This window comes from Molossus molossus, unplaced genomic scaffold (assembly GCF_014108415.1).
Source record: "Molossus molossus isolate mMolMol1 unplaced genomic scaffold, mMolMol1.p scaffold_m16_p_4, whole genome shotgun sequence".
NCBI classification, from domain to species: domain Eukaryota; kingdom Metazoa; phylum Chordata; class Mammalia; order Chiroptera; family Molossidae; genus Molossus; species Molossus molossus.
The window spans coordinates 34920608-34933559 of NW_023425377.1; the positions used below are offsets into that span (position 1 = coordinate 34920608).

At 41.5% G+C, this 12952-nt stretch overlaps 1 protein-coding gene across 1 annotated transcript in view; it reads left to right on the top strand.

Annotated features, from left to right (window-relative positions):
* ETF1 (eukaryotic translation termination factor 1) overlaps window positions 1-12952 on the top strand; it is a 30988-nt gene that overhangs the window by 10515 nt on the left and 7521 nt on the right. The window contains exons 3-4 of the mRNA XM_036240145.1: window positions 9577-9752; window positions 10546-10685. Coding sequence (XP_036096038.1) covers window positions 9577-9752; window positions 10546-10685 — 316 coding nt within the window. The remainder of the gene's footprint in view (window positions 1-9576; window positions 9753-10545; window positions 10686-12952) is intronic.

The window sequence follows — 12952 nt, forward strand, 5'->3', positions numbered from 1 at the left end:
ATTCTAAAACCTTTGTTCACTCATAACCACCTTCCTATTCTGTTACCATATTAAACCCATATTTGTGCATTTTGTAAAAGAAAAATGCAAACCCCACAATGATTAAAAAATAAAGACAAAGATAGTAAAAATTGGAAAGGAACTGGTGTTCAGTTGGTGATCCATATAATGTGATTAGCTTCTCAACTCTCAGAAATGATCTGATGATTTCTGTTTTGTTTTTAATACTCAACCAAGGATATGTTTTTAATGATTTTAGAGAGAGAGGAGGGGAGAGAAACATCAATTGGTTACCTTTCATATGTGTCCCAACCAGGAATCAAACCTGCAACATTTTTGATGTATGGGATGACACTCTAACCAACTGAGCCACCAGCCAAGGCAACTGAGATTTAAGTTAAGGTTTGTGAGCTTGAAACGGGTAAGGTGACATCAGTATCCTAGGCACAACCCAGTCATCAAACATCAGGATGAAAGCTTCTTGGAGAGCGAGCATATGTTTCTGGTCCAAACCTGAAAGTAATTCTATTATGTTGAGGTAATGAAGGGAATGGCAAGGCGTTTCATAGGGAGTGAGTATTCTAGCTGGAAAAAGTTATTCACTGGTTGTTCGTGCTAGAGTAGATGACAACAGCTCACCTGCAGCAAGTAGGTTCTGTGAATTTCTCTTTACAATGGGGAGAGGTGAAGTCATGGAATCTCTCTGACTTCAGATGGCCAAGATATCTTGCTTAAAGGCATAGAAAGCAAGTCAGACACATTGATTCTCAACCCTAGTTATGAATTAGAATTTTTCTGATTCTATTTGAATTCATCTGTTTGAAAATTGAAATTCCCTCTTACCCACAGTTACCATGACCCTCATGTTCCCTATTCAAGAGCTATTGAATTAGAATACAGGAAAGGGAGATCTTTTTGTATCTGAGTTATTTGTTTTTTGGTGTTTGCTTTTAGAAAGGTCTTCAAGGATTCAGGATTTTCATGTAAATTGGTCAGTGGGAAGCACATTTTTTAAACCTACTCTTCTAACATGTTCTTGAGCATTGCTAACGATGATGAGCTTTCATAAGATATTTACAGGTCAGCCTTGGCCCAGTAGTTTAAGTGGTTAGAGCATTGTCCTGACACCCCAAGGTCTGGGTTTGATCCTTGGTCAGGACACATTCAAGAAGCAATCACTGAATGAATAAGTATAACAACAAATCGATGTTTCTCTCTCCCTTTCTCAAGTAAAATTTTTTTCTTTTTTAATTCATTTTTGTTACAGATGTTTCTCCTTTTCCCCCTTAGGCCCCCCTAATCCCCCCACCCCCACAGCATTGTTGTCTATGTCTGTTGGTTATGCATATATTCTAAAATAAATTTTTTTTAATTAAAAAAAAAAAAAGATCTTTACAGGTCAAAGAGTGCCTACTACATTTTCTTGTTTGCCTGTCATTCTTATGACTGACCAAAAGGTACCTTGTATACAAAGTCTGGAACTCCCTAAAGTTATACACACACACAAAGACACCACAGCCTAGGCTTTGCTCTAATTACCTTGAGTTTTCTCCCTTAGAGACCTTTCAGTAGTGGCAATCCAAGAGACCAAATACCTTGTTTCCCTGTTCATAGTGTTCAGGGGCCATGAAATCTTGGGTTTGATGAGTAACTGGTGGTACTACCCTAATTTCCCTCCCATCCTAGGGGGAGAGACTTCCTTCAGCAATCTAATTGAGAATGAGGGAAAGAAAAGCTTCAGCTATTTGTTTTTTTAATTCTCTGCCTTCCTGGGTTTTGTCTAGTTTTATTTCCTCTCCATATTTAATCTATTTACAACTATTTCTTCCTGTCTCCCAGCTGTCTTATTTCTCAGAAGTTAGTCTTCTGGGTGGAAGCATTAATGAACCCTTCTTTGATATGGGAAAGTGTCCCTAAAATGAGAACAAGAAATAATCTGAGAGCAGAGGTCCCTGGAAGCCTTACAATAGCACATTGTTATATGTTGTGTCTTGCTTTTTTCCCAATTTTTATAACCTGCATGTCGATCATTGCTGTCCCTCATAAAACACTAGCTCTGGAATGAGTGCCTTTGATTTTGGCAAAGGGATACAGTAACAAAACAGAAGAGTGGATTAAAACTATTAAATTTTAAAAGGGGCCCTGGCTGGTTTGGTTCAGTGGTTAGAGCGTCGGCCTGCAGTCCTGAGAGACCCGGGTTCGGTTCCTGCTAAGGGCACGTACCTCGGTTGCAGTTTGTCCCCGGCCCTGGTCGGTTGTGCGGGTGGCAGCCACTCGATGTGTTCCTTTCATTTCGATGTTTCTCTCTCTCTCTGTTCCTCTCTCTCCCTCCCACTCTACCTGAACAAAAAATGGAAAAATGTCCTCGGGTGAGGATAAAAAAAAAAAAAAGTTTTTTTAAAAGGGTGTAGTTTGTATATGTTGCCAGCCACTCTTTGGCTTTATTTCTTGTGCTTTCCTGGGGTTGTTCACTCTAAAGTGAAAAACTATTCAGCTTCCTTGGTTTTATTTTGGTGTTTACACAAACTGGTTTAACAACTTTGATTGGCTTGGCTGTTAGGGTAAGTGAGTGTTTATTTTGTTTGGAAACTTTCCCGGAAAAACTTTAATCTGCTTGTATTAAACCCAAGATCAAAACATTGGAGATGATAAAGGAGCCTTTAAATGTCTGAAGTGGAAGTCATGCATTTAATAATACTTGTTTCCTCTTCACCAGTCAGGTGTCTTGTAATAAAGATGAATTCAGAAACGTAAGGAAACCCCCAGATGATATTTCCCCCAGATGGGTTAGGGAAATTCACAAAGGAAAACTAGTGAAAGGCAATTTTTTTAACATTAGTCAAAATTCAGGAGTAAAAGGCCAAGACTAACTTGGAGTAGTGTTTCAGATTAAGAAACTTGGTAGGATCTACCAATTGTTTTTGCAAACTACACTTCCAAACTGCCCCCTCCCCCTTTTTTTTTAATCCTCACCCGAGGACATTTTTCGTAATTTTGTTCAGATAGAGTGAGAGAGAGAGAGAAACATCGAGTGGTTGCCACCCACACGACCCAACCAGGGCTGGGGACAAACTGCAACCAAGGTACGTGCCCTTAGCGGGAACCGAACCCAGGTCTCTCTGGACCGCAGGCCGACGCTCTAACCGCTGAGCCAAACCAGCCAGGAACCTCCCCCCCCCCCCCATTTTTTAAGAGAGAGAAGCATCCATCTGTTTCCTTCCTGTGCGCCTCCAACTAGGAATTAAACCTGCAACCTAGATGTGTACCCTGGTGGTGAATCAAGCCAGCAACATTTTGGTGCACAGGATGATGCTCAACCAGCCGAGCCACTCCTGTAGGCAGCTTAACCATTTTTTAAGTGGAATCCTATAACTAAAGATTATGTTCTTAGGTATCTTCACTACTTTATCCCCCTCTAGGCGTTACCTAGATGGAGTGTAAGGTTGCCCAACTCTGGTAGCTGGCTATACTATAAAGTTGTTTAATGAATGCTTATCTTCTTAGCTTATCTGGGGTAGATTTCTGCCAAGTAGCTGCTTGTCTTAAGATCCTTGCTTTGTCCTCCATATGATTATCTTGCTTTAAGGATTTCCTTCAGGCATTTTAGGTTCACTCGGTTATTTTGTCCCAACATCCTCTCTAGACACAAAATTTCCTTTTTTAAAAAAAAGAGAGTGTATTTGAGTCCAGCTGGTGTGGCTCAGTGGTTGCGCATCGACCCATGCACCAAGAGGTCGCCGGTTCGATTCCCGGTCAAGACACATGCCCAGGTTGTGGTCCTAATCCCCAGCGGGGGGCATGCAGAAGGCAGCCAGATGTTCTCTTTTATAGATTTTTCTATCTTTCTCCCTTCCTCTCTCTGTAAAATCAATAAAGAAAAAACAAGATTAAAAATAGTTTATTTGAGCCATACTGACAACATATGCCAGGGAGAAAGATCTCCCATACTTTCAGTTCTTTGGGATTTGGTGCCTGTTCACTTCTTGAGTTATGAGCCTTTGCTCCTGCTATCCTTGGAGCCCCTTCTCATTCCAGTCCCTACTGATTACCTCTTTGCTAGTTCCTTCTCCTAGGAAACTACTCTGTAAATCAGAGCATGTCAGCTTTTAAAAACTGAGCCCTTTTGAGAAATAACTCCCTTGGTCCCTGAAGATTCCAAGAGCCTCTAGGGTGAAGAAATGCACTCTTGAGAATTGTTCATCTGAAAGGAAGCACAAGCCGGTAAAGTCAGTATTCAAACTTATTTGTCTTTTTTCCCTGTCTACGTATTTTCATATTATAAATTCGCATAAGTTGACAACCCCTGTGAAGAGACAGGTAGGTGCCACTTACAGTCTAGACCTTGTTTGAAGTTAAATTTACTTGCCCGATGTTTCCAGCCACTCCCAGAGCAAATTTCTTTTCTCCTCCTTGGCCTTTGGGGTTTAACATAACTCCAGAAAGAATTACCAGAAAGCTTTTTAGAAATTTCTCTTTAGAAGCCTAGCAAGATAAATACTGGAGGAAAAGCAGTTTGTTACATATGATTGCTTAAACATGGAGTCCAAAGAACACTCTGGCTGTAAAGAGCTGCCCCCCCAACCCCCCATAAAAAGATAACAGTTTGTTTCATTTGGGAATTCTTTTTCTATCTAGTTCAGAAACTGGAACAAGGCCACAGATAGGATTTTATTTGTATCTGATCTTTTGATTTTTAGGCACTTTGTCCTGGTTTTTTCAAGTTCCTTTTATGTAGTTGTGCTATGAAGATAAAATGAAAAGTAGTTTAAAGAGCAATGCATACACAAGCAAGGAATTATTCTTGATCCACTCTGGTGTGTCTGTACTACATTGAAAATTTAGTTTGATTTGAATATTGGAAATAACATTTATGTAGATGAAGAAATAACTATGGGTCAGGTTTTGGAGATTTATCTTATATGAGGTGTATGATGACAGTTGGCTGTGTATCATACATTTGCTTGGTTCTCTGGTTTGGCTAGAATATTTGCTCCCCTATCTAAGGGGAGGCAGCAGAGTATACACCGTACTTTACCTGGTACTGGCATTAATCACCTTGGGAAAAGTATCACAAAGTTATGAACCAGCCCTCTAGGTTTTGAGTAGAAACCCCAACAGAAACCATGCTGGTTTTGGAGCTGTAAAATGAGCTGACAATCTGGGAGTAACTGTTTTGATGATGGAGGGGCTAGATAGCCAACTTATCTGACTAGAGGACCCGTGTGGAATTTACCACTAGGAGAAAACGTTCAGAAGGCAGGGTCTTGATTAAATGAGCTCCTGTGACAAAGCTAACATAGAGATTTCTTCTAATTTTTGTTATTGTTCCCCCGACTATTCTACTTCACTTCTTTCTTATTAGTCACTTGGTACATAGGCCCATTTTAACTTGACATTGTACCCATCTTTCTAATTTCTTTTTCTTGGCAACTTCCACTGAACACTGGATACATGAAATTCTATTAAAATTGGCGTGTTGTTGCCCTGGCCGGTTTGGCTCATCGGTTAGAGCGTCGGCCTGCGGTCCGGAGAGACCTGGGTTCGGTTCCCGCTAAGGGCACGTACTTCGGTTGCAGTTTGTTCCCGGCCCTGGTTGGTCATGTGGGTGGCAGCCACTCGATGTGTCCCTTCACGTCGATGTTTCTCACTCTCTCTCCCTTCCTCTCTCTCCCTCCCACTCTATCTGTACAAAAAATGGAAAAATATCCTTGGGTGAGGATAAAAAAAAAAAAAAAAATTGGCGTGTTGGACTACTGTGAAGTTGTGTAAGCTCAGTAATTAGTGCTGAAAGCTTAGCCATTTGTGTTTTGTTTTTTTAAGCTGAGACTTTATTTGTTTGTTTGTTTGTTTGTTTGTTTGTTTTAATCCTCACCCAAGGACATGCTTAGAGAGAGGAAGAGGGAGAGAGAGAAACATCTATGTGAAAGAAACATCGATCTGTTGGTTGTCTTCCATACCCGGGATCAATCTGGCAGCCTTTTGGTGCGCAGGATTACACTCTACCAACTGAATCACTTAAGCTTGGCCTTAGGCATTTTTGTTTGTTTGTTTGTTTGTTTGTTTTTAAATATGTTTTTATTGACCTTAGAGAAACATTGATGGGCTGCCTCCAACAGGACCCCCACTGGGGATCTAGCAACCTGGGCATGTGCCCCAACAGAGAATCGAATCAGCAACCTCTTCGTGCGTGGTTCATGGGATAATACTCAACTGAGTTGAGCCACACCAGCCAGGACCCTTAGGCTTTTTTGTTGTTGTTAATCCTCACCCAAGGATATTTTTTTCATTGATTTCTATAGTGAAAGTGGGGAGGGGAGAGGGGGAGAGGGAGAGAGAGAGAGAGAGAGAGAGAAACATCAATTGGTTGCCTCCAGCACAACCCCAACCAGGACTGGGGATCAAACCTGCAATCCAGTTACGTTTTCTTTACCAGGAATGGACCCGTGACCCTCGGTGCTTGGGCCAACACGAATCCACTGAGCCACACTGGCCAGGGTGTCTTAGGCATTTTTGACAGTCTTCCCAGTTGACCTAAGAAAGCCCTTGCCTATGGGTAGCTCAGTTGGTGAGAGCATTGTCCTATTTTTTTAATTAAAAATAAGAAAGAAAGAAAGCCTCACCTCTTTCCCTGTGATACTAATACAATGATTAAACTTGTTTTAACCTTTAAGGGTATGATCTATAAGAATCTCAGAAAGTAACAAGTAGAAACATTTTGTAAAATGATAATATCATATTTCTTAACATGCTTTGGCTCATATCAGATCTTTGAATCCTCACCTGAGGATATGTTTTTCCACTGATTTTTAGAGAGAGTGGAAGGGAGGGGGAGAGAGAGAGAAAAAATCAATGTGAAAGAGACACATCAATTGGTTGCCTCCCACACAACCCCCACCAGGAATGGGATGGAACCTGCAACCCAGGTATGTGCCCTTGACTGGAATTGAACCCACGACCCTTTAGTCCCTGGGCTGCCGCTCTAACCATGGAGCAAAACTGGCCAGGGTATATCAGATAAATTTTTGCCTTCAAAATACAAATTGGCTCAATTTTTACTATAGATACTGTAAAGAAGCCAGATTTAGGGCTTTTAAGTTCCTGTGTATAATATGTGTGGTATAGATTTGATTTGTTTCATATTGCCACTCATTCTTATAAAATTGATCATCTAGTTTTTTGTTTTTACTTTTAATTATTTCTTTTTTAAACAAAGGTTTTATTATAAAGCAGGGGGGGGTGTATTTTTTGTTTTTTTGTTGTTGTTTTGTTTTGTTTTTTTTAGTATATTCCCCTAGCCGGAACCAAACCCAGGACTCTCTGGTCCGCCAACTGATGCTCCAAACCGGCCAGGGCTTTAATTATTTCTTTTTTTTTTTTAAATCCTCATCCAAAGACATTTTTCCATTTTTTGTACAGACAGAGTGGGAGGGAGAGAGAGGAAGAGAGAGAGAGGGAAACATCGATGTAAAAGGGACACATCGAGTGGCTGCCACCCGCACGACCAACCAGGGCCGGGGACAAACTGCAACCAAGGTACATGCCCTTAGCGGGAACTGAACCCGGGTCTCTCCAGACCGCAGGCGGACGCTCTAACTGCTGAGCCAAACCGGCCAGGGCGGCTTTAATTATTTCTTTATCGATTTTAGAGAGAGAGGAAGGGAAAGGGAGAGAGAGCTAGATACATCGATAAGAGAACATCGATTGGCCGCCTCCTGCATGCCCCCACCAGGGACCTGGCTTACAGCCTGGGCCTATGCTGACCGGGAATCGAATCAGCGACCTCTTGGTGCATGGGTTGATGTTCAGTCACTGAGCCACACTGGTTGGGCGATCATCTAGTTTTTAAATTTTATTAAAATATGTTTTTTATTGATTCTTTTGGTTGTCGGGGGAGAAACATCAATTGCTTGTCTCCTACATATCCCCAACCGGGGTCGGGTCCGGGGACAATAGCAACCAAGATATGTGCCGTTGGCCGGGATCCAACCTGGGACTCTTTGATCTGCAGGCCCACACTCTAACCACCGAGCAAAACTAGCCAGGGTGATCATCTAGTTTTTTAAACACAAATTAACATTTCTCGAGGAAAAACTATTCTTCAGCTTTTCTGGTAAGCTGTCAGGTTAAGAGACCTTAAAAGGAAGGGTCCTATTATGTACTATCTTTTCCATAGATTTTTTTTTTTTTTTAATCCTCACCCGAGGACATTTTTCCATTTTTTGCTCAGATAGAGTGGGGGGGCGGGGAGAGAGAAACATCGACGTGAAAGGGACACGTCGAGTGGCTGCCACCCGCACGACCAACCAGGGCCGGGGACAGACTGCAACCGAGGTGCATGCCCTTAGCGGGAACTGAACCTGGGTCTCTCTGGACCGCAGGCCGACGCTCTAACCGCTGAGCCAAACCGGCCAGGGCCTGAGGATATTTTTTGCATTTATCTTCAGATAGTGAGGGAGGAAGAGAGAGAGGAACATCAACATGAGAGAGACACATTGAGTGGTTGCCAACCTCATGACCCCAACCACGGGCCGATGCTCTAACTGCTGAGCCAAACTGACCAGGGCTCGCATAGATTTTTTAAAATGACAGGTTTATTGAGATATAATTTACATAATGTAAAATTTACTCCCTTTTTATTTATTTATTTTATTCTCACCCAAGAACACTTTTCCATTTATCTTCAGATAGAGTGGGAGGGGGAAAGAGAGGGAGGGAGAGAGAGAAACATCGATGCAAGAGAGACACATCTGTTGGCTGTCTCCCGCACCTCCCGCACAACCTCGATCAAGATCAGGGACGGAACCAGCGACTCTTCTGTCCACAGGCCAACACTCTAACTGCTGACCCAAACTGGCCAGGTCTTATTTATTTTTTTATTTTAGACATTGATTTGTTGTTTCACTTATTTAAGTATTCATTGGTTGTTTCTTGGGTGTCCCCTGAGCTACCCCCCTTTGTAATGTGTACAATTCACTGGGTTGTTTTTTTCAGAGTTTTGCAACAATCACCGCTGTGTAATTTCCATCAGCCAAAAAAGGAAACCCTCCATACCCGTTACCAGTCGTTCCCTACTTCACCTTGGCAATCACTCCTTTCTCTGTGCCTAGGTTGCCTGTTCTGGACATTCATGTCCTGTGCCTACTTTTCATTTTTATGAAGTCCACTTGATCTAAATAATCTTGTAAATAGTAATTGTCCATGGTGTTTGGATATTAATAAGAGCTCATTACATTTGCATTTTCTAAACTAAGAAGAGAGTCAGAGATGAGAAAAGCACCTTAAGGAATGGAACTTTCGGGAGCCTTTCTTGAAAAGAACCTGCCTAGAGTGAACTCCCCGGGTGATTTAATGTACAGCCAAGGTTAAGAGCTGCTATTTTAAGGGAACTGTGTGTTTTAACTCTTGGGTATTCCTTTGATTACACTGGTATAGTCCCTACCTTCTTGGTCACTTTGAGAGAGATCTACTCCTACTATTTTAGGGAAAATTCTGGCTCCCTTTACTAATGATGCACATGAATTTAAACTTTGTACTTATGTGGTACTTGAACCTCTGGTGTTATTCTTTCTTCCACAGCAATGGCACAAGCATGATATCATTGATCATTCCTCCCAAAGACCAGATTTCACGAGTGGCAAAAATGTTAGCAGATGAGTTTGGGACTGCGTCTAACATTAAGTCACGAGTAAACCGCCTTTCAGTCCTGGGAGCCATTACATCTGTACAACAAAGACTCAAACTTTATAACAAAGGTAATCTGGAGCTTGATCGTTTTGCTCCTCTGCTTTGGTTGTCTTGGTTGTATTTTCCACTTGGATCCTGCCATGATGTTTTTAGTCACTAATGTTTCCTTTAGCCAGGTTTCAGAAGTGTCCCTTTGACCTTGGAATTTAACCCCTATTTTTAGTTATTTTTTTGAAAGCTAAGTAGTGTTAGTATTTTTTTAATATATTTTTTATTTTTATTTTTTTATCCTCACCCGAGGACATTTTTTCATTTTTGTTCAGATAGAGTGGGAGGGGGGGGGGGAGAGAGAGAGAGAGAGAGACATCAACATGAAAGGGACACATCGAGTGGCTGCCTCCCGCACGACCCCAACCAGGGCCGGGCATAAACTGCAACCAAGGTACGTGCCCTTAGTGGGAACCGAACCCCGATCTCTCTGAACTGCGGCTGAGGCTCTAACCATGAGCCAACCCGACCAGAGCTTTTTTTTTTTTTTGAGAGAGAGAGAGAAACATCGATCAGCTGCCTCCCTCACACCCCCTGCTGGAGATTGAGCCCGTGTGCCCTGACCAAGAATTGAAGTGGGACCTCTCTGTCCATGGGACAATGTTCAGTCCGCTGAGCCACACAGGCTGGGCAAATAGTACTAGTATTCAAACATCTCAAAAGTAAGTTTCAAAATCCAGGATAGAATTCTGCCTATTTATGGGTATTTCTGTTTTATTTAAATTACCATTTAAAGAGCAGGGACTGTAGGCTGTGGAAACATTTTCTATTAATGTGGGGTTTAAGTAGAGAAATTGTTTGTGTTTTTTGCAGTACCTCCAAATGGCCTGGTTGTTTACTGTGGTACAATTGTAACAGAAGAAGGAAAGGAAAAGAAAGTTAACATTGACTTTGAACCTTTCAAACCAATTAATACATCATTGTATTTGTGTGACAACAAATTTCATACAGAGGTAAGAAGTTCAAGCACAGAATATTTTTATCACCTCAGAAAGAAACCTCATACCCATCAGCAATCACTCCCATTCTCGATTCCCTTCCACATCAAGATCCCTTCTCTTTATGCTACCACTAACCTATTTCTGTCTCTGTAAATTTGTTTATGCCGTCATTTCCTATAAATGAAATCATACAATTAGTGGCCTTTTGTGAAGGGCTTCTTTCATTTGGCAAAATGTTTAAAAGGTCCGTCTATGTTGTGGCATTGTATCTGTACTTTTTATCCTTTTTATTACCAGATATCTGCCACATTTTATTTATTGATCAGTTGATGGACATTTGTGTTTCTACTATTTGGCTATTATGAATAATGCTACTTTGAACATACCATGTACAAGTTTTTGTGTGACCATGTTTTCATTGGGGGTAGTATATACCCAAGACTGGAATTTCTGGATCCTATGGTAACTATGTTTAACTTTTTGAGGAATTGCCAGACTGTATTTTAAATCATTGTGTACCGTTTTATAAGGGTGGCTGTTTAAAAAAAATAGAAGAGTTTACATTTATTATGACACACTGAAAGACATAATCATTCAGCATGTTTGAGGAAGGTGCTAACTTGGATTTGGAGAGCTAATTACAGGTGAAGAAATAATTGGCTGCCTTATCTTCATTTCTCCCTATGTACCTGTGAGGCTTGCCTTTATTCCTTGAACCCTTTATTTTCATGCTCACAAATGACAAGATCATTAATAAGCCTTGTAAGAGCTTTTTATTTTCTTTTCATTTTTTTCCCTTCATGAAACTTTTATTGTTGATTTTAGAGAGAAAGGAAGGGAGAGGGAGAGAGAGATAGAAACATGGATGAGAGAGAATGTCGATTGGCCGTCTACTGCATGCCCCCCACTGGGAATTGGGCCCACAACCTGAGCATGTGCCTTGACCAGGAATCGAACAGGCGGCCTCTTGGTACATGGGTCGATGCTCAACCACTGAGCCACACCAGCCGGGCTCCTCCATGAAACTTTTAAATAACAGAGCTGCTATAAGAGGAACTTTAAGGGTGGAAAGAAAACCTCATTAGAGTGACCTAAATCATCAACAACAGGACAATCAAAAATTCACAGCTAGCTTTTAGTTCATTCTCTTGCCTTTCATCGACCTAGGGGAAAATCTCTACAGTGGAATTAGAACTGACATCTGTCGATTCAGTTTACAGTGGATGATTTTTCGCTAACTTGACAGAAAGTCCTTTTCCAGTTGGGTCTTGGTTGGTGCATAGATGGTTGAGACTGTTCTTCTCTTGGGTATCACAGTCCCCTGACAAAGCCTTCATTGGTAGGCTATTAGCTACCCTATTCCCACTTAGCTATATCTGATTTGATTAAAGCAAATTTTGAATCTTACTGATTTAAATAGTACCTGGTACTTATGTTATCTAACTTTAGCTTACTTGCTAAGTTAGCTTCATCTTCCAAGGTACTATTCTTGCTGGCTTTATTTTTTCTTTAGTTGACATGTCAATAACTAGATATGAATGAAGCATACTATACAACACAACTTATGTCCTGTTTAATCAGGATAAGTATACCCTTTTTTATTATTATTTTTTAATCCTCACCCGAGGACAGTTTTGCATTGATCTTCAGATAGAGTGGGAGGGAGAGAGGGAAGAAGAGAGAGAGAGAAACATTGATGTGAGAGAGACAAATTGAGTGGTTGCCACCCACACAACACCAACCGGGGCCGGAGACAAACTGCAACCAAGGTACATGCCCTTCACGGGAACCATACCTGGTCTCTGGTCTGTGGGCCAATGCTCTAACCGCTGAGCCAAACCAGCCAGGGCAGTATTTCCTTTTATGAGAGATAAGTCTATTCCCTGATGAACAAACTTGTTGAAAACCTGCATTAATCAAGCCACCTAACAGATCATTTTGGCAAAGCAAAAAGTTTAACTTATGCAATATTTATGTTTTAATGCTAATTATCGAGCATAGTTTTGTTAAATATTGATTCTTAATAATCTGGCCCTGGCCCTGGCCGGTTTGGCTCAGCGGTTAGAGCGTCGGCCTGCGGTCCAGAGAGTCCCGGGTTCGGTTCACGCTAAGGGCACGTACCTCGGTTGCAGTTTGTCCCCGGCCTGGTCGGTCGTGCGGGTGGCAGCCACTCGATGTGTTCCTTTCACATCAATGTTTCTCTCTCTCTCTGTTCCTCTCTCTCCCTCCCACTCTACCTGAACAAAAAATGGAAAAATGTCCTCGGGTGAGGATAAAAA